The 20,318-nt window shown below is 49.5% G+C and overlaps 1 protein-coding gene across 3 annotated transcripts; it reads left to right on the top strand.

The window, feature by feature from the left end:
* Positions 1-155: 155 nt before the first annotated feature.
* Positions 156-17,894, top strand: TMLHE (trimethyllysine hydroxylase, epsilon). Of its 3 annotated transcripts, XM_075720469.1 has the most exons (10): positions 156-291; positions 5,262-5,443; positions 5,577-5,631; positions 7,306-7,328; positions 7,567-7,743; positions 8,523-8,802; positions 9,938-10,057; positions 13,301-13,537; positions 14,276-14,414; positions 15,734-17,894. In XM_075720469.1, exons 2-10 carry the CDS (start codon positions 5,263-5,265, stop codon positions 15,863-15,865), a joined length of 1,344 nt encoding a protein of 447 aa, XP_075576584.1. In that variant the 5' UTR covers positions 156-291; position 5,262; the 3' UTR covers positions 15,866-17,894. The 3 variants fall into 3 exon arrangements, with proteins under 3 accessions (XP_075576584.1, XP_075576583.1, XP_009488455.2); XM_075720468.1 differs by lacking the exon at positions 156-291 and having other exon boundaries at positions 3,802-5,443; XM_009490180.2 differs by lacking the exons at positions 156-291; positions 5,577-5,631; positions 7,306-7,328 and having other exon boundaries at positions 3,802-5,443.
* Positions 17,895-20,318: the final 2,424 nt, after the last annotated feature.

Genomic DNA, 20,318 nt, shown 5'->3' with positions numbered 1-20,318 from the left:
CTCTTTTTTTTTTTTTTTTGTCTTTAAAAGGTCAGCGAGGCCCTGATTTCAGAGCCCTCGGTTCCCGGGGCAGCCTCGGCTTCCTGAGGAGGGTGCCGCAGGACATGTGTAAAAGCTTTCGCGAAGCGTTTTTGCTCTGGTAGGTCCCGGGAGGAGGAGGAGGAAGGTGCCAGGACGAGGAGGAGGAAGCAGGGCCGAGCTGTGGCCGCCGGCGGGGACCCCTCTGTCCCCTCCTTCAGCGCCCTGAGCCCGCCTGAAGCCTCGCTCCGTCTTTTCCCCCCGCCGTCCCAGGTAACGTTAGCTGAGCCGGAGTTCAGACAGGGATTAAGGCGTCTGATCCCGTTAGTCTGCCCAGGAAAGCTTGCAGCCACGGGCAGCTCGTGGGCAGAGCTGTTTTCTCTTTTTCCCTCATAAAAACCAACCCTCCCCTGCCCGGGAGAGCTGCCGGGCCCCTCTCTGCCAGGGCAGGACCCGGAGCGGGTGAATGCAGTGATTTAAAAAGATGAGTTTATCACAATAAGTATCCCTGCGGTGGATAGACCGCAAGGGCTGGCTGCTTTGCTGGGGGGAAAAAAAAAAAAAGAATTAGAGCTTGTTTCTGTTGAGCTGCACAGCCTGGAGAGGCTTTGCTTGAGGTAGACGAAGAAACTGCAATGAGGTCACGGGAAGGGGGGGTCTGGAGTTGGGGTTTTGGTGTTAAACATGGGGTGAGCAGATAATTACCTTTGCTTCTAGTAAAATAGAATCATGGTAAAGTAGCTGTGAAGCTGGCAGCGTCTGGGATGTCTTTATTAGCTCCTTAATTTAATTGAAATCCCTTGCTGGGAAGGGCTGGAAGGGGAATCTGATTCCTGACGGCGGAGATCTAATATAGTCGTCTGCCGCAGCGGAGCGGTCTGCGCGGGTGGGCGGGCAGGAGCCGTTCTCAGCAGGGGAGAAGCCACTCTGCCTTCTGTTTCTCTTGTAATTAATAGCTAAGCTGGGCCAGCTCGGGCTGTTAAACCTTTAACTCCGCTGGCAGGCGAGCCTCGGGGTCCGAGGTGCCTCCCACCCCAGGCATCCGTCCCCTGGGTCAGCGTGTTGGCTCGCCTGGGTCTGGCAGAGCCTTCTTGAGGCGGCAGCTCTGTCCCAGCCTTTGCAGCGCTGTTTTTTAACCACATTCCCTCCCTAAAGATTGACCTCCGCTCAAGCAGTGGCACCAGCTGGCGTTTGGGTACGTTCTCCAAAGCTGGGAGAAACCTCAGATTAAGTATATGTAGCCCAGAAGCCAGCAGGAGATTTGCAGACAGAGTATTTCTCGGGCTGCCTTGAAAAACAACTTATTTTCTTTTTCTCTCTCTTTTTTGAAGCGCAAGGCCTGTAGCGCTCCTGAAGTTTTCCTGTTTCTTACGGATCAGAAACCTTTGCTTTAGCCAGCTGCTTCTAGCAATGAAAAAGGATGCGTGAGCATAAGCAGTCGAACGTTTGGAAATGCTTAATGAAAAACAGATAATTTTTTTTTCAGATGCCAAATGAGCTTGAAAAACAGGCTGGACGTGATGTCACAGGGTGACGAAACAGGTCTGTTCACAGCACCAGCAGTTAGGGCATCAGGGCAGCTTCCCAAATGCCAGCAGGCCGGTGTCACCGTGTTCCTGGAAGGCTTTGGCTAAAAGCTGGCTAAAGACCGCAGATTTGTGTGGTTTCTCCTTCCGTATATGTTTTCATTGCTGAAACTATTTGGCTACTCGTTTTTCCAGCTCAGTATTTTCCTTTGCTCAAAATGGGAATTGTGGCTTTTTATCAAAGAGCTTAAAAACCAGTATTGGTTATGTCAAATGCTTCTTGTGTCAGCAGTGAGACAAACTGCTGAAGGGCCAGGCGGGAAGTCTCCTGGACAGACCAGCCCCTCGTGAGGCCCGCTCTTCCTTCCTCCTCCTTTCACAGCACGTCTCTTTTCTCTCGAGACTTATGGTAATTCCTCACATCACGATATATTTGAGTTTTCTGCCTTTCCCTCCGGCACCCTCAGCTCTGTTCCTCCTGTTCACCCTGTCACTTTGAGCGTGGGTTCGCTGCATGCTCCTATTTTTCACCCACCACGTGGTGAACTCTTGGACGGGATGAGCCACGCAGCAGATATTCACACGCGGTGTCTGCACGGGATTTTGTCTTGCTCGGGCAGAGGGGCAGAGTTGGGAATTGAACATCTCTCCCTTCTCAAAGTCTGCTTGCGTTTATGTGTAGGGTAGTTTAATGTTGTCTTCCTCCTACCCTTTCTTTTTGAATTTCAAGGGAAATTTTGTCTTGAAATCTCTCAGCTGCTGCATTTCAGTGCTGCCCAGGTGAGCTGCGTCTGGTCTGGAAGCATAAAGGTGGGAAGCATAAAGGTGAAGTAAACAGGACGACTCGGGGAGAGAGTCAGCTGTTCACACAACTAATTCCAGCCAGGAGAGAGCTATTAGCTCTGATTAAACAAACACAAAGGCAAAATCCTGTCTAATCTTATAGGGATTTTTTTGTTGTTTTCAACTCCTCTTAGATTTAGTATCTCTTGGAAAGATTTAATTTAAGGCTTCTCTGTGAGCTGTTTGTGGTGTCTGCTTCCAGCAAGAAGAGCAGAGAAGCAAGAGGTCTCCTTGATTAGATTAAATATCTGGGTCACTTACCATTACCTGTGTTTGTGCTCTGGTAGGTTTTGATATTGGAAGGGGGCGAGATAAAAGGAACGTGTGCAGAAAGAGATAACTACGGCTGGAGCTGCCCCAGGCAGAGGCCACTTTCTAATGGATTTGTAGATGAGCTTTTCCTATCAGTTTTGGGTCCTGTGTGAGGAGATATCAGGCGTGTGCAAACAAGCTTGCTTCTTTTTTCCACCCGCTCCGTGGGGTTAGTGGATATCCAAAAGCCAAACTGGACGGTCTTCCCTCCTGTGTGTCTTTCTCAAAGAATAGTCTGAAGCTTTGTGAGTTGTAATGCTTGGTTCAGGAAGTTAAATCATTTCTTTAAGCTTTGTAAAGCCAATAAACATCATAGTCAACTCCTGGTTTTCTATAGCTGGACTTTGTTCACTTAGTTAATTAGCTTGCATATCAAGTTTGGCTAATTCTTTTTCCTATACTAAATTTTCAAAGCTGGGGTGGGTTGGAAAACGTTCTCCCAGAACTTAGCATGGGCATTTCTACAAAAACTGATATTCTGGCTGGCTGGAGGCCACCAAAGGGAAAAGTAAATATTCTTGTGTGTCTTCAGGTGCCTGGTAACTCTGGCTCAGGCTGTGCAAGTTCTCCGGTGCCCCGGTTTCTTTGTCTGTAGCGAGAATGCCTGAGTCTTTCAGGATGTTGCAGCTCAGTCGGCGTCTATAAAGAGGTTTGCGGGCTTCACAGCGGTGTTTGAGGTGCAAGGGCAGTTGTGTTAGCAGAGATCTCGCTTACTGCGGGTGTCAGGCAGCAGGCAAGGGGCTCCCAGTGCCTCCACTCCCGCTATGTGGAGTGAAACATCAGCTTCTGACCTGAAACCAGCTGCTTTGCAGGACAGCCTGATTCCCTGCAGCCTGCTGAGCACCGAGTATTGCATTTTAGCAGCTGCAGAAATCAGAAACTTCTGACTTTAAATCTTTCTGCAGTGCTGAAGCTGTCAGTGACTTATACGCAGGCTGTGGCCAAGAGCCTTGCAAAACTCGATGGTTGAAAAGTGTGCATCTTCATTTCAAACCACGTTCTCTTTATGAAAATGTTTCCACTTTTTTTTTTCTCCTTGAGCTGGCTGTTTGTATTTTATTTTTTTCCTACTTAGCAAGTTGTGGTCTGGGAATACGGCACCTCTGATTTTATTGTTATTACCAACTTTTGAGATCTCTGCACAGAGTCAACTATGAAGCAGAGAAGCAGGTTGGACAGCCAAAGCCCCAGTGCCTGTGCTTTTCAGATAAGAAAATGAAGGAAAATCAGAAGTCTAGGATAAGAAATGCTTTCCAAGTCTGTGTCTTATCCAGTGATGCCACGTTTCTATGCGCTTCAGACCAAAGCACTGTTAAAATCCTGCTGGGTTTAGAGCTGACCTCCAGAACTTAATAAACATGACAGGGTGTTTAGACCGTGGGTTCATATCTTAAAACTTGCAAGGTTTTTGCCCTTGCTCTTTGTGTTGAAGAGTTGTTACAGATCTCCCTCTGAGAAATCACCTTCTGATCTCTAGCCCAAGGTTAAACACCATTGGTTTCTCTTCCATGCCAGCTGTGTCCTCCAGAGGAAATAGAGATTTTTCTTCCTCCTCATTGTTTTGCATACTTTTTTCTAGCAGTGACCTAAATACTGGATTCCTCTAGTTCTTGCTTCTCTAACCAAGGTCACTTTTTCCTCTTATTTCCCCGATTCCTATAGTTTTGTCCAGGAATGGTGAATTCAAACTGGGAAGGCCGGAGAGGGGACAAGACCTGCAGCAGATGAGGTTTTGCCAGTATTTTACACAAGAGCATTGAACACTCAGCTGGCTCTTCTGGAATTGCTTTGCCTGATAAATCCTAGGATCTCATTTGTTTCTTCTCAGGGCTATTTTCTGCTGTGATTTATGATGGTCACAAAATAACAGGACTCCCTTGTCTCTCCTCCTTCTGTTTCCAGCTGATGTTTGTGGGTTGAATCAGCTTGTTTGTTTAAAAAAATTAATTGACCCCTTAACGGTTAATTCCTTGTTGCTTCCATTACACACAGTTTTTGAGGGCAGCCAGTTTTTGCATGCAACTTCGTGGTCTTCCTCCAGGGTATTGGCGATGTCTGCAAAAGTAACTGCTGCAGCTGGGCTAAACAGGAGCAAAGCACCCAGTTCCGTGGGGATGGCTGCGTAGCCTCCGTGCTGTTAACAATAAGCGTGGATTCTAGGCGCTGGAAAAACCTTGGTAGCGTGCCCAATTGCATTGTCACTGGGAGGGTGCAGGAGTGCTGCTGGTACTCGGACTTGGCGGTGAAGGCGTTTAATACGAAACTCCAAATTCTGTGTTTAGTTGTTTTTCATGTCCAAGTGCTGCCCGGGAGGTAGATGACTCTCTCCTCTGGCCAGGCTGCCAGTCGTCCTGCCTGCTTCTTTTCTTCCTCCTTAATGGAGTGGTTCTCACTCATCTCTCTCGTCAGTAAATTACAATGGTGGAGGACAATACGAGCTTTCCCAGAAGCGCTTACGGTGCCTGGCATAAAAGCGCGGAGATCGAGACCAGGACGCGATGCGGTAGCACAGCAGAGTCACCCTGTTCTTTCCCCTTCTCTCTTTCTCCCCTGGCTGCTCAGGATGTGGGGCAGGAGGCTGGCGTGTCTGTTCAAGGTGCCGTGGCAGCTGAGTGGAAACGCTAGACATCGCTCGCCATGGCTGCGCTGTGACAGAAGAGCTGTCCCCGCTGCTGCGGCTCGCTGGCATCACACGGCCCCAGAGTCCCTGAAGTGTGCCTGGCAGTTACACGGTGACCATCTAGGTAGGTGTCCTGGGGGCATGTCTGCCTGCTTTTGAGCCTGCCTGGGGAGAGGAGTGAGATTTTCCTGACCTTGTTCCCCCAGAGTGATTTTTTTTCTTTTTTTTTTTTTTTCTTCTGAAATGGTCTGCGTTAGAGGGATGCACGCCGGAGCCTGTGTTTCATGTTCCCTTTGGGAATTCCCAAAGCAGGTTTGTCTGCTGTTGGCAAGACTTTTATGATAAATGAGGCGACGCTCAATCAGAAATCAAATCAAGGGATTCCCGAACAATAACTTGCCCTGTCAGTTGCTTATTTTCTGTGTACTGCTTGGGGCTCTGACTAGCAGGAGGGACGGCTGGTTTGGGGTGTGCACCCTGCTCTCTTGCCCCTACTTGTGCAGGTTTTCCTTAAAACGCTGATGTGTGAAGCGCAGGTGTTAGAGCGGGTTTGCAAGCAGCCTGTCTGTGTGGCTGGATGGCGTGAGCAGCAGGAGGCTGTACCTCAAATACTGTGTTTAGTTTTGGGCGCCTTGCTACAAGAAGGACATTGAGGGGCTGGAGTGTGTCTGGGGAAGGGTCTGGAGCACAGGGCTGGTGGGGAGCGGCTGGGGGAGCTGGGGGTGTTCAGCCTGGAGAAGAGGAGGCTGAGGGGAGACCTGATCGCTCTGCAGCTCCTGGCAGGAGGGGGCAGTGGAGGGGGGTGTTGGTCTCTTCTCCCAAGTAGTTAGTGATAGGATGAGAGGGAATGGGCTCAAGCTGCGTCAGGGGAGGTTTAGGTTGGATATTGGGAAAAATTTCTTCACGGAAAGAGTGATCAAGCCCTGGAACAGGCTGCCCAGAGAGGTGGTGGAGTCCCCATCCCTGGAGGGGCTCAAAAAACAGGCAGAGGTGGCACTTGGGGACATGGTTTAGTGGGCATGGGGGTGTTGGGCTGATGTTGGGCTGATGATCTTAGAGATCCTTTCCAACCTTAATGATTCCTGGTTTTACTTTCATTAAAAAATAATGGAGCCACCAAGGCAGGAAACATAACATTAATTATTCCTCTGCCCTTAATTGGTTTAGTGGTGGCCTTGGTAGTGTTAGGTTAATGGTTGGACTGGATGATCTTAGAGGTCTTTTCCAACCTAAACAATTCTGTGATTCTATGAATAAAAGCCTTTTTGATGCAAATCACACTTCACTGTGAGACTGCTTAAAGAAAAAGCAAGGAGAGTGTGTCTTAATGTGAAGCAACGCAGCAAGCCGGTTATAAATGCTGTCTAATGCTGATTTTTGTCCTTTTGGTTCTGGGGGTGCCTTGGCAGCCGAGGCACATGTTTCCCCACGGCCTGTTGCGTTTGGTCCAGTGTCTGTCTGCCTGGGCCATGTCTAATGGGGCGAGTTAGATGTTGGTACTCTGAGTCACTGGTGAGCAAAGGGAACTGCTCAGTACTTTATCTAACACACTGGCCCCAAGGAAGGGTATTGTTGTTTTCCCACTGCAGAGCGACCTTGGATACTTGGATTTCAAAGCTGAGTAGGACCAGAGCAGGAAGGGCTCTCCTGTTGCCTCTGCTGGCTCTGCCCCCCTTCTGAAGGGCTCTGAGTATTCCTGAGCTGTCCCAGGATGGAAGAAGGAGGAGAGGCTTTATTGTAATGCTACATGGATCGCAAAGCTTTGCATCTAGGTCTTGATGTTGTCTGAAACATTTGGAAGTTAGCGTGATTATTTGGTTGACTCTTGTCTGTATTCCTGCACTGGGGTCTACAACGGCGTGAAGGTGGGGACATTGCCACGTACAGCAGCTGCTGCACAGCTCTGTATTTACTACTTGTTGAAGAGAGATGATAGATGTACGTGACTAGCATGTTTGTTAGCCATGCTCCTTCTTCCTGTTGCAGGATGAGATTGCCTGTAGACTTTGGTAAGAAGGGAGACCGCGGCGAGATGACTGATGGCCAGGCCTTCTGTGAAGATATTCCGCCTGGTCTTTGTCATATGACAAGCTAGCTTCATTTATGTAAAGAGGGCTGAGTCCAGCGGCCTCCGCATCCCCTATAAGTGGGATCATAACTTGTGGGCTCTAGGCTTTAGTTCTTGGCTTTGGTTTTTTTCCTCACTGTTCACAGCAATGCACCTTTTGAGCCTGTCCTTCTTTGCAGAGCTCAGGTATGCGAACACGCTGATGCGATTTGATTTTGTCTGGCTGCGGGACCACTGCCGCTCTGCTTCCTGCTACAACGCCAAGACGAACCAGCGCAGCTTGGACACAGCTAGCGTGGACCTGGCGATCAAACCCAAGGCTGTCCGAGTGGATGAGACCACGCTCTTCCTCACGTGTAAGTAGCAAAGTGACTGTACCCTGTGTGTCTTGGGGAGCACCAGCCCTGCTTGGAGGGAGCCTTGTTGATGGATCCCATGCTTAGGTTTGCTGGGAGACGGCAGCCTTACCTCTAAATCGGTAGCTGTTTTGGGAAGGGATTTAGCTGTAAGCAGGTTTTGAACACTGCTCTTCTGAGCAGCGCTGTCACTGTAAACATGCCCAAGTCTTAAATTTGTGTCTGTTTATCCTCCCCCTAACCCCCAGCCCTTTTTGGGTAGAGGTGTGTGTATCTTCAGTGTCCAGGTATTTTAGTGGTTTGTGTGAACACAGCAGCAATGCAGGTGGTGAACAGATTGGTCAAGAAATGGTTGGGTTTCTTTTCTACTTTCTTTTTCTACTTTCTTTTCTACTGTCCTATTTGAGCTGGTATCCCTGATCAGAATTCAGATTTTCTGCCCCTTCTCCTCAGCTTCCCAGCTGCTTTCTTCCTTTTGTTGTAGCTTACCTTTATTTATGGGCTTGTCTTCAGTGCTTTATTTCTCCTTGGAGTCCTGTCAATAGAAAACAAAACCACTGAAGTTGAAATGCTTATCTCTGAATTTGGAGTTGTTGCAGTGCTTTTTAGGACTTGTGGCCTTAACCAGATAATATTTTGGGTGGCATCAGGGTGCAAAGAGTCTGTCACCAGACAAAATTAAAAGGGTGAGGACTGCCCTAGACTGATGGTTGTGCTGCCCACGGTCTCGGGCCACTCAGTGCGATCGCAGTGACTGTGACCCTTCTCCCTCGTCGAAGGGCCGGATGGGCACGTGACGCGCTATGGGCTGGAGTGGCTGGTGAAGAACAGCTACGAGGGGCAGAAGCAGCAGGTCATGCACCCACGGATTCTCTGGAACGCAGAAATCTACCGCCAAGCCCAGGTCCCATCCGTCGACTGCCGGAGTTTCCTGGAGACAGACGAGGGGCTGAAGGAGTTCCTGCGAAACTTCTTGTTATATGGGATTGCTTTTGTAGAGAATGTCACTCCCACCAAAGAGGACACGGAAATCTTAGCGGAAAGGATCAGCTTAATCAGGTAACCGGGGCTGCCCTGGGAAGGCCACTGATGGCTTTGTAGAGGAGGCGTGAAGGGCAGACTGTTACTTTCTTTTTGTTTGGAAGGGTGCTCCCCTCTTATCCCTATGTATTCTGCAACTCGGCCTGGTTTGCAGACAAAAGGTCTGGGTCTTCTACAGCCTCTGGCCAGTCCACTTGAAGTGAGGTGGAGCATCGCGCTGTGGGATCTGACCTCTTCTTAGGGGAGAGCCTGGAGTCACGGGGTTATGGAGCTGCCTCGGGAGCACACGATGGCCTTTGTGATAGCGGGACCGCGCACAGAGAGGAGCGACTGAAGGAAGTAGCCTGTCTGGGAAGGCTAGAGCTTTGCAAGGAGAGAAATTTCCTGTTATGACTTGGAAGGTTAGGAGGGCAGCCCTGGCCCTGGGAGCCAGGGATATTAAAAACAATTTGTAGCTCTCGCTAAAGAAAAATACTGAGAAATGTTTCTTCTGTGTGCGTTTAAAACACACCAACAGCATGGCAAGCCAGGGTTTGAGTTTCAAGTTTTATCCAAGCTGCAGAAACAGTTTAACTTGCCTTGGGCCATTGGAAGAGGAGGGATTTCTTTTAATGAATAGTCACTCCAAATAGAAATGAGGGGCTCCAAGGAACCTCCAGCCAACTGTTTTTTCTCCAGGTATCCTTACCCTACAGCCCCCGAGTACTGTTTGTCCTTGCCTTCTGTCTGTGCCCTCCCGTGCACGTTGTAGGGGGGCGGTGGGTGAAAACGCAGGATCCTAAGAATGAGAAATGGGGTTACCGGGTAACACTGCGGTGGGTACAAGCGAGGGCTCGCTGCACTCTGGCAACTCCTCGTGTCACTCAGTGGCTTCCTTGGTTTGACTGGGGCTGATGTTTGGTGTGGAAAGATCTGTATTTGTGGAGGGGAAGCGAGGCTCGTTGCCATCAGTCTTTTTGAGAGAAAAGAGAGAAATTGAACACTAGAGGAGGCTTTAGAAGCACCATCTCTTGACAATATGAATTTAGTTAAGCTGTTCTGCTTTATTTTACTCTGTACATAGGATGGGAGTAACCTCAAACGCCAGACAGGATCTGCTTTACCACCACGCTGATCCCCACAGCGCTTTGGTAACTGCGCACCTCTTTTGCAGGGAGACCATTTATGGTAGAATGTGGTACTTTACCTCTGACTTCTCTCGCGGAGACACCGCCTACACCAAGCTGGCTCTGGATCGGCACACCGACACAACCTACTTCCAGGAGCCCTGCGGGTAGGTGCTTTTGCTGGTTCACAGACACGCAGTGCAGAAGGCAGGAGCAATGCGCAGGGATGCCGTTTGTAGCAGCACGGGCTTCATTGTCTGCGGTGCTGCTGATGGGATGTATTTCTACTAGTCACACAGCAGTTCTGGGTCCTGTCTGATCCCTGTGGAGTCGGGTAGTGTGGAGATCGATTTTTCCTGTGCTTGAAACTTCTAGGTCTTACAGCATGCAGTTAATGAAGGTCTTGCCTGTTAGATAGCTGCCTGCTGCTTGGTATTGCTGTGGTTCAAGTAGTCTTTGTAGCCACAAAGAAGGCTCAGCGCTCTAGTAATTTCTGTGCTACCCTGAAGCTTATCTTCTGAAATCACCTTCTTCAGTCTCCGAAGTGACACACAGCATTCGGCCTCACAGAAATGAGCTGCTGATTTGATTTGTCTTTTGGGTGCATCTGGCAAGGCTCAGCTCCTCCTGCAGCAGGTGGCCCTTATCAGCTGCTGTACAAAGTTGCAGAAAAAGTTTGCTTTGACTTAATCCCGCTGACCCGGCGCAAGCCCTCCTCACCCACATCAGCACCGTTTGTTTTGCTGGCTGAGCTGGGTTAGTGGTAGCCTGTGGGGAAGGAGGGAGAATGGTTCACCTTGGCACCGCCTGCAGTAACTGTGTCTGCCCTCCCAGGCTGCCAGTGGTGACTGACGTACGTGCTGCTGCGCTCACGTATGCTCTGTGCGGTCGCTCTGCTGCGGTTCAAACAGGTTGGGCTTTGCATTTTGGCAGTGGTGCGGCGCTGTAGGTAGTCAGAAGCCAGGCTTCCCCAGCCCTTCGAAGTTCACACCCATCTGTGCTTTTAAAAGCATTTCGTAGCTATGGCATTGTTAATTTGCAAACTGCTTTTCTGATATAGCCTCTGGGCTGTGAGTTTTATACACAGCTGGAGAAAGGTAGGCGGCAGCCCTGATCATGGTTCACAGTGAAGCACAAGAGATTTAGGCTTCATTTTTAGCTTAATTTTTTTTTTGTCTGCTTTCATCTCCATCAAGAGGGGAATCATCGGGAAATGGCCTGGAGGAGAACGGATGGAAGTACTGTGATCTCTTATGGAACAAGGGCTACAAAAAGAAGTCATCCAGTCCACGCCTTCTGCCCTAGGGCAGGATTAGCTCTTCCCAAGTGAGGCTGTTAACTTGCTAAACATCTTAATGGGAAAGGTCTGTGGTGCAGAGCTGTAAAAACAGAGGAGGACTGAGGAGTGAGGTCTGTTGGCTGCCTGTGGATTTCAGAGCAGCCCTTAGACCAAGAAGGGTAGCGTTACCCAGGCAGCACCCTGAGCGCTGCTCTCTGTGCCCAGCCAGGCAGGCAGCTTTTGGGTGGTAGCATTCGTTCTAAAGCAGCAAGAGCAAAGTGAGTGGATTTTTAGTAATCCCCTTTAGTAAGTGGATTTTAGTGTGCTCTGTGGAACCAGAAGTATACACATAAAACGTAGCTCCTGCCATACGCTTCAAGCCAGATCTAGTTGGCTTCCCTGTTCTCGGTGAGCAGCTGACTGCAGAACCCATGTGCTTTCGTGACCTGCACAGCATTACCTGCTTGGCTGACTTGTTTTAGGAGCTCACAAAACCTTCCCCAAAATCAAGTTTAAAAAAAAAAAAAAATGTAATTAGTACTCAGAACTTCAGCCTACAAAAGAGCTTTGATGAACCGGCTTGGTGCCAGAACTATAGAGCTTGTTAGCTATTTTTATACCTTTCTTTTCCACTTGGAAGGGTTCCCTTCAGGTAGGTGTATGCTCATCTGCAGCCCACTGAAGTATATCAAGCAGTGACAGCATGGGCTAACTTAGTCGGGCTAACCACTAATGCTTGCAATTCGGCAAAACCATAGTTGTGCAGGAAGAACATGAATTTCTGGTTTTCCTGAGCCCCCATCTCTGCCAGAAATTCCTTCTTCCCAGACTGTTTCAGACTTGCTTCTGAAACACCTGAAACAGCCTTTGACCTGCTTCTAAAGGAAATGAGGTGGTTTTTCAAGAAAGATATGTTCATTTGAATGTCTGCTTCCCCGCTGCTGCTTTGGCTGAAATCAGCCAAACCTGACAAGTCTCAAGTTAAATTATTGCAAAGGGTAGAGGATAGAAACTCCCCAAGCTATGGGAAAGACTGCAACCTTATCTCACTCGTCAGGTACTAAAGAGCCTGACCTCAGAAGAGGCTTTCTCAGCGCCCCGAGCTGCGGGAGGAGGTTGTTGCCTTTGAGGCACAGAGCATCCTTTGCTCCAGTGCTTGTGGACCGACTTTGTAAAATTACCCTGAAACTGTTGCGGTTATAAGGGCACCCAGGTGAAAAGGTGTTGGTGAGGGTGGAGCTGGGAGGTCCTGCCACATCACTTGCTGTGGGACTGGGTTAAGAGGCCCGGAAGGGAGATCAGAAGATAAAGGCTTTCCCAGAAGGTCACAATTAATTTTCTAACAAGTGAAGTTGGTACACTCTGAAAATTAGGAGTAGGTGGCTCGAGGCAGCTCCTGGGTATTTGTTCCTAACAGTACAATGCCTACCTTGCTTGAAGGGAAAGAGAAGCTTCAGAGAAATAATGGAAGGGCAAAAGCTGAGCTGGGTGGCTCCCCACCAGGGAGGGGATGTCCCTGTAGGTACATCAGGACTTGTCACTGGGGGCTCCTCTGCTCCAGGCTTTCCAAAGGGTCTTTAATGTGCGGCCATGAAGGGCTTCTCCTGACTGCCTGGGGGAGGCCGTGACCTATGTGCGCTGAGCAAGAGTCACCCTGGACTCCCCTTGTAGTTCTTGGAGAACTCGGCAGTACAGCCAGCATTTCTTTAACTGTCCTCTTGTTCTGAGATGTCCTAGGGAAGTTAGTTTTATGCTTTTGAACCTCTGCGTCCTACGTCCTGGATGGACTCTGAGTGACACAGGCCTGATCCTACACTGCCTGAAGTCTCCCAAGCTCATGTTGCTTGATTTGGGAGGCAGTGTAGGCAGCAGCCCTCTTCTTGGAAGGCGAAATGTGTGAGATTGGGCCTGAAGAAATGGCAGGTACGGCCATTTTCTGCTGGTCTGTCTCCATTCCCTGGCAGGTCTTAGCGAAGTGCGTTGTATTACAAATAAGCATGCCGCATCCGTCAGAGAAGGGTGGTGCATCCATCTACATCTGTCTGGGTCCGTGGGGAGCGCCTTCTCTCCGCAGAGAAGGGAGGCAGCCAAGGTCTTTTCTCTTGTGCTCTGGATTCTCTCACCCATGCAGCATCCAGGTGTTCCACTGCCTGAAGCACGAGGGCACGGGCGGGCGGACACTGCTGGTGGACGGTTTCTACGCAGCAGAGCAGGTTCTCCAGCAAGCCCCTGATCAATTTGAGCTGCTCAGCAAGGTGCCATTGAAGCACGAGTATGTAGAGAACGTGGGAGACTGCCACAACCACATGATCGGAGTTGGGCCGGTCCTCAATGTCTATCCCTGGAACAACGAGCTTTATCTGATCAGGTAACATCAACGCGAGGCCTCTTGCTTATGGGGAGGAGAGGGGACTGTGGCAGATGGTAGTGGTTTTCCAGAAGATATCATAAACTAAAAAACAACGTATGCTTGGGGGGCAGTGGTGAAACCGCAGAAACACCCTGCGTTTCCTCCTGGGCAGCTGCACATTGCTGCTTTAGAGAAGGTGTCAGAACCACCGATACAAACGTGAGTCTCGGTGCTGAGCTTTGATTTCCCACCACACCCACCCCCCAGCTCCTGCTTGTCATCCTCCCTTCAGCTCCATGCCCTCATCTCGCTTCATTTGAGGGGCAGCAGAATTCAGCTCTTCTCTGACAGAGCCTTGAGAAACTAGCCTGGTATACAGGGAACAGGGAGAGTGCAGACTGGTCCCCTTCCAAAGGAAATTTGGACTGCTTTCGGAAATTCCGGCTTGGCTCAGTGCAGGAGGCTGTCCAGCACTGCTTTGCACTTTTATTCTGAACAACCCTCAGTCTTGCCCATTGCTGTGGTGCATTCTTCCATGGAAAACCAGCACGAACAGTTTTGTACTCGACAGTAAACTCCTCCTTGCTCCCGGCGTTGTGTATTCTCCTGAAAGTCCTGCACTTGCAGCATAACCTCCCTAGTCATCTCTAGAGCCTCCCTTAAATACTGACTAATCCTACACCTCCTGAGGTTCCCTTTAGAAGTACCTGGCTGTGCTCGTGGAGCCACGTGGGCTTCTCTCTCCTTTACTTCTAGGTACAACAACTATGATCGTGCCGTCATCAACACTGTGCCTTACGATGTTGTGCATCGCTGGTATGCCGCTCACCGCACACTCACCGCAGAGCTCAGGAGACCGGAAAATGAACTGTGGGTCAAACTGAAGCCGGGCAAGGTAGGACTTGGAGTTGGGAGGCCTGTGTATGTTCAGTACAGGCAGGGAGCTCCTCTTGTTGTGACTAAGGTAAATGCTTCAGGCAAGCTCCCTATGCTGCAGTTTTCCTCTTTACAGCTGTTTTAAGGTGCCCTGTGTTACGGTACAGGCATCTGTTGTACGTGTGTTCCTACTGTCCTAAAAGAATACGAGCTTCCAGGTAAGGCAGAAATGTTTAATTCAAACTCTGCCTCAGAGGAAAGTTAGTCCCAACTGGGGGAGAGGAGGAAGATCTTTTTTTGATGCCCAACGTGGGGCTCGAAGGGTTTGAGATAATAACAGATTAATCAGAGTGTATTAAGGAATCTTTTAACAGTTGCCGGTCACGATATTAGTTCATCTGATCCGCACCATGTTCTTTTTTTTGCGGTATATGTTAAAGCTTGGTGTTGGTTTGTGCAGTGTGCTATGCTCTGAAATGAGGACCCTCAGAAGCAGGGGGGCTGGAAACACTTAATGTTCAGCCTCTAACTTCTTCCAGAAGAAATTTTTACTTTGGTGAAAATACAAAGGTGTGGCAAGCTGAATTCACTTCTGTTCTATTTGAACCCTGACATTGCCAGCAAATCACAGGGGACCTAGGCGATCTTTGCTGTCCCAGAAATGGCGAAGGTGCCTTAGCACACCTTGGTACCAAAAGGAAAAGGCTCTGCCCTGTGTTTGAAAGGCTGATGCCGGGTGCAGCTTTGGGGGAGCTTGAAGAGCTGGAGCTGGAGTTGTAGACTTGAATATATTACGGTGCGTGGCTTCTTCCTTCAGCTGTGCCTGCTTGGAGGGGTTTCATTCCTGTGAGGTTTAGATTCAGCCTGAGCCCAGGGCCCCAAAAATTAAACAGCCCAGCAGGGATGATGATCTGTCGGAGCCCCTACGCCTCTCTGTTCCTGAGGATGCCTGGGCGGGAGGTGACACCGTAGAGGCTGAAGATGGCCGGTTTCTGTTGGTGAACTCTTGCGCAGCCTCTGCAACAGAAAAGCAAAGAAACAGCCCAGAATGTATTTCTGTGCTTTGCTGGCTGTCATGGTTTAACTTGTGGTTAGCGGCAGAGCAGAACTGCTGGCTTCAGGTAAAACAGCTGTGCTAAATCACATGAAACATCTGGCTGTAGTCTCCTGTGCTGCCTGACAGTGTTGAGCAGGAAGAGTCGTGCCCGCCGTGGCGTACCCTTACTTGCTCCTCCAGTCTCTAGGGATCTCCGGCTCCGAGACCTGCCCTGTCAGAGGGTCCTGGCCCTGGCTGCGGTGGTTGCCCTTCTTCTGATGGCCTTTTCTCTTCACTTGCAGGCGCTGTTTGTAGATAACTGGCGTGTCCTGCACGGCCGGGAAGCGTTCACGGGGTACCGCCAGCTCTGCGGCTGCTACCTGACGAGAGATGATGTGCTGAACACCGCGCGCTTACTGGGACTCCAAGCTTAGCCCAGACCGCCCTCCGCGGAGAGGCAGTCTGACCTCCAGCACCACCACGACGAAGATGTTGCACATACCTCAGACACCTCCACCCTCTCCAAGCAGTTCTCGGTGCCTGCTCAGGAGAGGGAACAGGTGGAAGCCAAAGGTTACGGGAGCTTTATGGGACCATATTCTGCCTTTTGGGCATGGTCAGCTCTTGCTGCCTGTGCGCCCAGCCTGGTCTTTCCAGCCAGTCTGTCTCAGCTCTGCGGCGTGAGGGTTAATCGCACCGTGGGAAGTGCTCCCAACACCTATCGATGTGAAGTGCTCCGCCAATCAAGTGCCTTCAGGATTTGAAATCTTTGTATTTTTCCCTCACGTTCAGCCTTTTTGTCAGCCGGCAGTTCTAGGTTTGTGGGGGTGGGTGGTTTTTTAGCAGAGCAGAATGGAAATCTTTGGGGTCTTGTCTCACCCCAGGCTGGACTTTACCCCTTCTAAAGAAAATGAAAATCTACGGTCCCTGTTTGATGAAAATGCCACTACTCAAATTGAGGGCCGTTGGCATATTTCAGTGACTTCTTTCTTCTTAAACATACTACGTACCCCTGCAACAGCCACTGATGCAAGCCGTGCTGCTTGAGGGACAGCCTGGAAAGAGAACCTGGTATCGTTAGGGTATTTCTGAAAAGGTTTAGGTTAGAAGGAAAGGAGGAAGTAGCAAGATCTGCATGTTGGGGAGGCAAGATGACTCTGTTAGATGAGGGATGTATTTCTCACGTTTCCTTGACTTCCAGTAATGTAATGCTTGTGTTCTTGCTGCCTGTCGCCCTGCGCTTGTGTCAAGGGCGAAGGCTCAGCAGCTACAGTATGTGCTGACAGATTTCCCACTTGCCTACTCTTTCACCTTTTCTGAAGAAGGAATTTGTGTTAGGTCATCATTACGCTGGCTGCTGGATGAGGCTGACCGTTTTGTGGTTTGTACCAGATTCTCCTGCATGTGAAGGTAACGAACACAAAGGTGCCTTTCAGCTCCTGGTAGCTGAGAGGATAAGTTGGAGTCTGGCACACTGAAGGGCCACAGTGTAAGGAACAAAAGCAAATCCTGTCGTTATTAGAAACATTGGAACTTCAGAACCAAGAGGGGATTTTAGGATTTGTTTATTTTTCATTCTTCCGTATCTTTGGGGATGTTCACTCTGCTCTGACTAGACCTTAAAACAGGGCTGGTCCCTTTCACTCCTGGCTCTCCTGTGCAAGATGCTCATGTCCAAGGGACAAGTGCAGCGCAGATGCATATGTGCTAAACTCGCTGCCCTCGTTTAATCTAAATACTGAATATATAGATCCTAGTGTTAAGAGACACTCTTGAAAGCTTCTCCTCATGTGGACTGAGCTACCTGATGCTGTCTTGTGCAGTATTTACCGTCTGTGGTGAGCCACTGCTGCAGCCGTCAGGAGTTGAAAGGGGTTTCTGAGTGAAGGCTTGGCAGGGAGCTGCTGATCAAAGGCTACGTGAGGAAGTGAAACATGAGCGATGGTGGCAGGTAGTACGAGCTTGGAGTGGGCTGGCTTCTGTCAGGTACGTCTCCCAGGGCCTGTGAACGGCAGCCTCAGACACAGGCAGGAACTTGAGTTTTCCTCTAGGCTGAGCCAGTGAATTCCTTGAGCAGCCTGCAGCATGTATCCTGTTACTTTCTTTATCCGCTACTTTATCAGTCATTTTGTTTGTAGGTTCTCCTTAGGTGCCAGTTACACCAGCACAACTTCGATGTGAAGGTTTACAAATCCCCGGTAATGGTGTTGAAGTAGCACACCACGGGGGTTACATACGCTGTCCCTTGTGCAGCCCAGCTCCTCACCTGCTCTGGGGTTGGTTTCACCCCGTGCCGCTGGGGTGGAGCATGGGGGAAGAGGTGGTGACAAAAAGCAATCTGTGTTAGTTGATAAAGGAGGGGACAAGGGGCCCTGATCAGTATTTGAAACCCTTGAGCAGTGGAGCCCTCTTTCAAATTATTTGAGGGTATCCAGGGTTCCTGAGCTCTTTTTGCCTCCCTGTGCCCCCAGGATACGAGGGAGAAGGCACTTGGGTAACGTGGAAACCTTCCCTTAGTCAATGAGATCAGCTTTACCTTCCCCTGCTCAGGGGACCTCTGTCTTTATCAGCTGCAAGCTAAAAATCTGCCACTACCCTGAGCTGGAGCATGCAGGAGTATGGCTAGCACCAGGGAGAACCGCCCAAAGCGTATCGGTGATGGATTATCGTGACATAGGTGCCTTTCTGACAAGGAACATGGTGACTGTAGCTCTGCCTCCCGCTGTGGCTGCCGCTGCCAAGGGCTGTGGTCTTCAGACACCAACCTCCTCTTAGGAGCCAGCGCCAAGCCAACGCACGCCTCGAGGCGATTGTGTCATCTCTTTGGGGGAAAATGTTCATGGTAAATGTAGAAGAAACACATTTCCTCGTAGGTATTATTGAAATTAATTTAGCCACCCCAACAACACAATGTGGAGTGGAGAGGGCTTTTTTTTAAAGCTTGTGCTTCACCTCTCCCCACTTTCCAGGAGGACTAAATAAAGCTTGTGAGCATCGAAACTTTTATTTGAAGGAACAGGACTTCTTGGCAGCTGCCACCTGTCCGATACGCGTGTTTCTTGTGCCATGTTACGGAACAGGTTCTGTTTGCTGTAATGATCCTGGATCAGTTTTTGTAACCAAGCTTTTTCAGTCCTTTCAGCCAATAAATGAACTGCTTCCTTCTCCTCCCCACTACGCTGGTGGTCCAATGTATGTGTTTAAGACATTGTCCAAAACTAAGAAACCAAGTCTTCAAATAAATGATTTATAAAGTGGTCAGCTTAACAAAATATATATTTCAAGCAATCATGAACTTGAAAATAAGTCTGTATTACCCATCAAAGGTGGAATAAATGTGAGGAGCGGTAAACCAAGGCATCTCTGCTGGAGTTCTCATTGTTCATTCGTTCACTGGCCACACGATGGCAGAAGATGCAAGAAATTAATATTAAAGTTGTTGACTGGTCCCATCTCTATGTGGCTTTAGGGCTAGCGGTGCTGGGTCTGCGGTTTCTGCTGTGCTACATCCCTTTCTTTTGAGAACCCCAGGAATCGCTGTGCAAAAGCCAGTATGCCTATGAAGGGTTTTAAAGAGCAGCAGGACGTGATGTCCAAGGGTGGAGAGGGCAGTGGAGATGCGCCCAACCTTGGGCGCCCTAGGCCAGCTCCCCCACCCCACGTGCACCTCCAGTTGCCTCTTTGCCCCCTGGTCAACCCCATCTGCCCTCCAGTGCCCCCCACATCCCCCTGTTCGCTGTCTTGTACCTCCGTGGGACCACTCCCCTTCCTCCTGGCTGTGCAGTAGAGCCCATCATTCGGCTTTTAGAATCACAGAATTGTTTAGGTTGACCTTATCGCTCTCTACAACTACATGAAAGGAGGTTGTAGTGAGGTGGGTGTTGGTCTCTTCTCCCATGTAGTTAGCGATAGGACAAGAGGAAATGGGCTTAAGCTGCGCTAGGGGAGGTTTAGGTTGGAAATTAGGAAAAATTTCTTTACGGAAAGGGTGGTCAAGCATTGGAACAGGCTGCCCAGAGAGGTGGTGGAGTCCCCATCCCTGGAGGGGTTCAAAAAACGGGCAGAGGTGGCACTTGGGGACATGGTTCAGTCTGGTCTACCCTTGATTGGCTTAGAGTAGACTTGGTAGTGTGGGTTAATGGTTGGACTGGATGATCTTAAAGGGCTTTTCCAGCTTAAACGATTCTATGATTCTATGAAAAGCCCTTTAAGATCATCCAGTCCAACCATTAACCCACACTACCAAGTCCACCACCAAACTGATTAAGGGGAGAGGAATAATTAATTTCATGTTTCCTGGCTTGGTGGCTGGATTATTTTTTAATGAAAGTAAAAACTAGGAATCACTAAGGTTGGGAAGGACCTCTAAGATCATCAGCCCAACCCTCAACCCAACAAGCATCCTCAGTCCTTCAGTGGAACCAGAGCCCCCTCATTTACCTGCCGGGCCCATCAGGAACCCCCATTTTCCCTCCCGTACACCCCAGAGCTTTCTGGTTTCCTCCCAGTGTGCTCCGGAGCCCCCTGCTCACCGCAGGTCTCAGGATTGCTCTGTTCCACCTTTTGGTGCATCCCCCCCATCGCCCTTTGGTCCCCTCCGGTGCAGCCGGGAGCCTTTCACTCCTCACAGCCCTTGCATAAAAAAGAAATAAGCTGCTTTCAACCCAGCAAAGAATTGTTTGAGAGAAAGAGAGGCAACCAAAAAAAGGAAAAAGAACGTACGTATCGTTCTTGCAACCGTTTGATCCATGCTGCCCTCAATTATAATCTACGTGTAGTGATTAAAAGCCTTTTCTTATATGAAAGAAATGTTTTAATTTTGCACTCGCTGTACTGAAGTTATTCTTAGCTAAGCTGAAAAGTATTTACATTTTTAGCTTTGCTCCT

This window comes from Pelecanus crispus, chromosome 13, assembly GCF_030463565.1.
Source record: "Pelecanus crispus isolate bPelCri1 chromosome 13, bPelCri1.pri, whole genome shotgun sequence".
NCBI lineage: Eukaryota > Metazoa > Chordata > Aves > Pelecaniformes > Pelecanidae > Pelecanus > Pelecanus crispus.
Note: the sequence above shows the minus strand (reverse complement) of the source record. Positions and strands in the feature narration are given on the sequence as shown.

Coding starts and splice junctions, on each gene's coding strand:
- TMLHE (XM_075720468.1), top strand. CDS start 5,017: ATGACTCTCTCCTCTGGCCAGGCTGCCAGTCGTCCTGCCTGCTTCTTT. Junction 5,444..5,576: donor GTTACACGGTGACCATCTAG/GTAGGTGTCCTG, acceptor GGTCTGCGTTAG/AGGGATGCACGCCGGAGCCT. Junction 14,415..15,733: donor TCAAACTGAAGCCGGGCAAG/GTAGGACTTGGA, acceptor CTTCACTTGCAG/GCGCTGTTTGTAGATAACTG.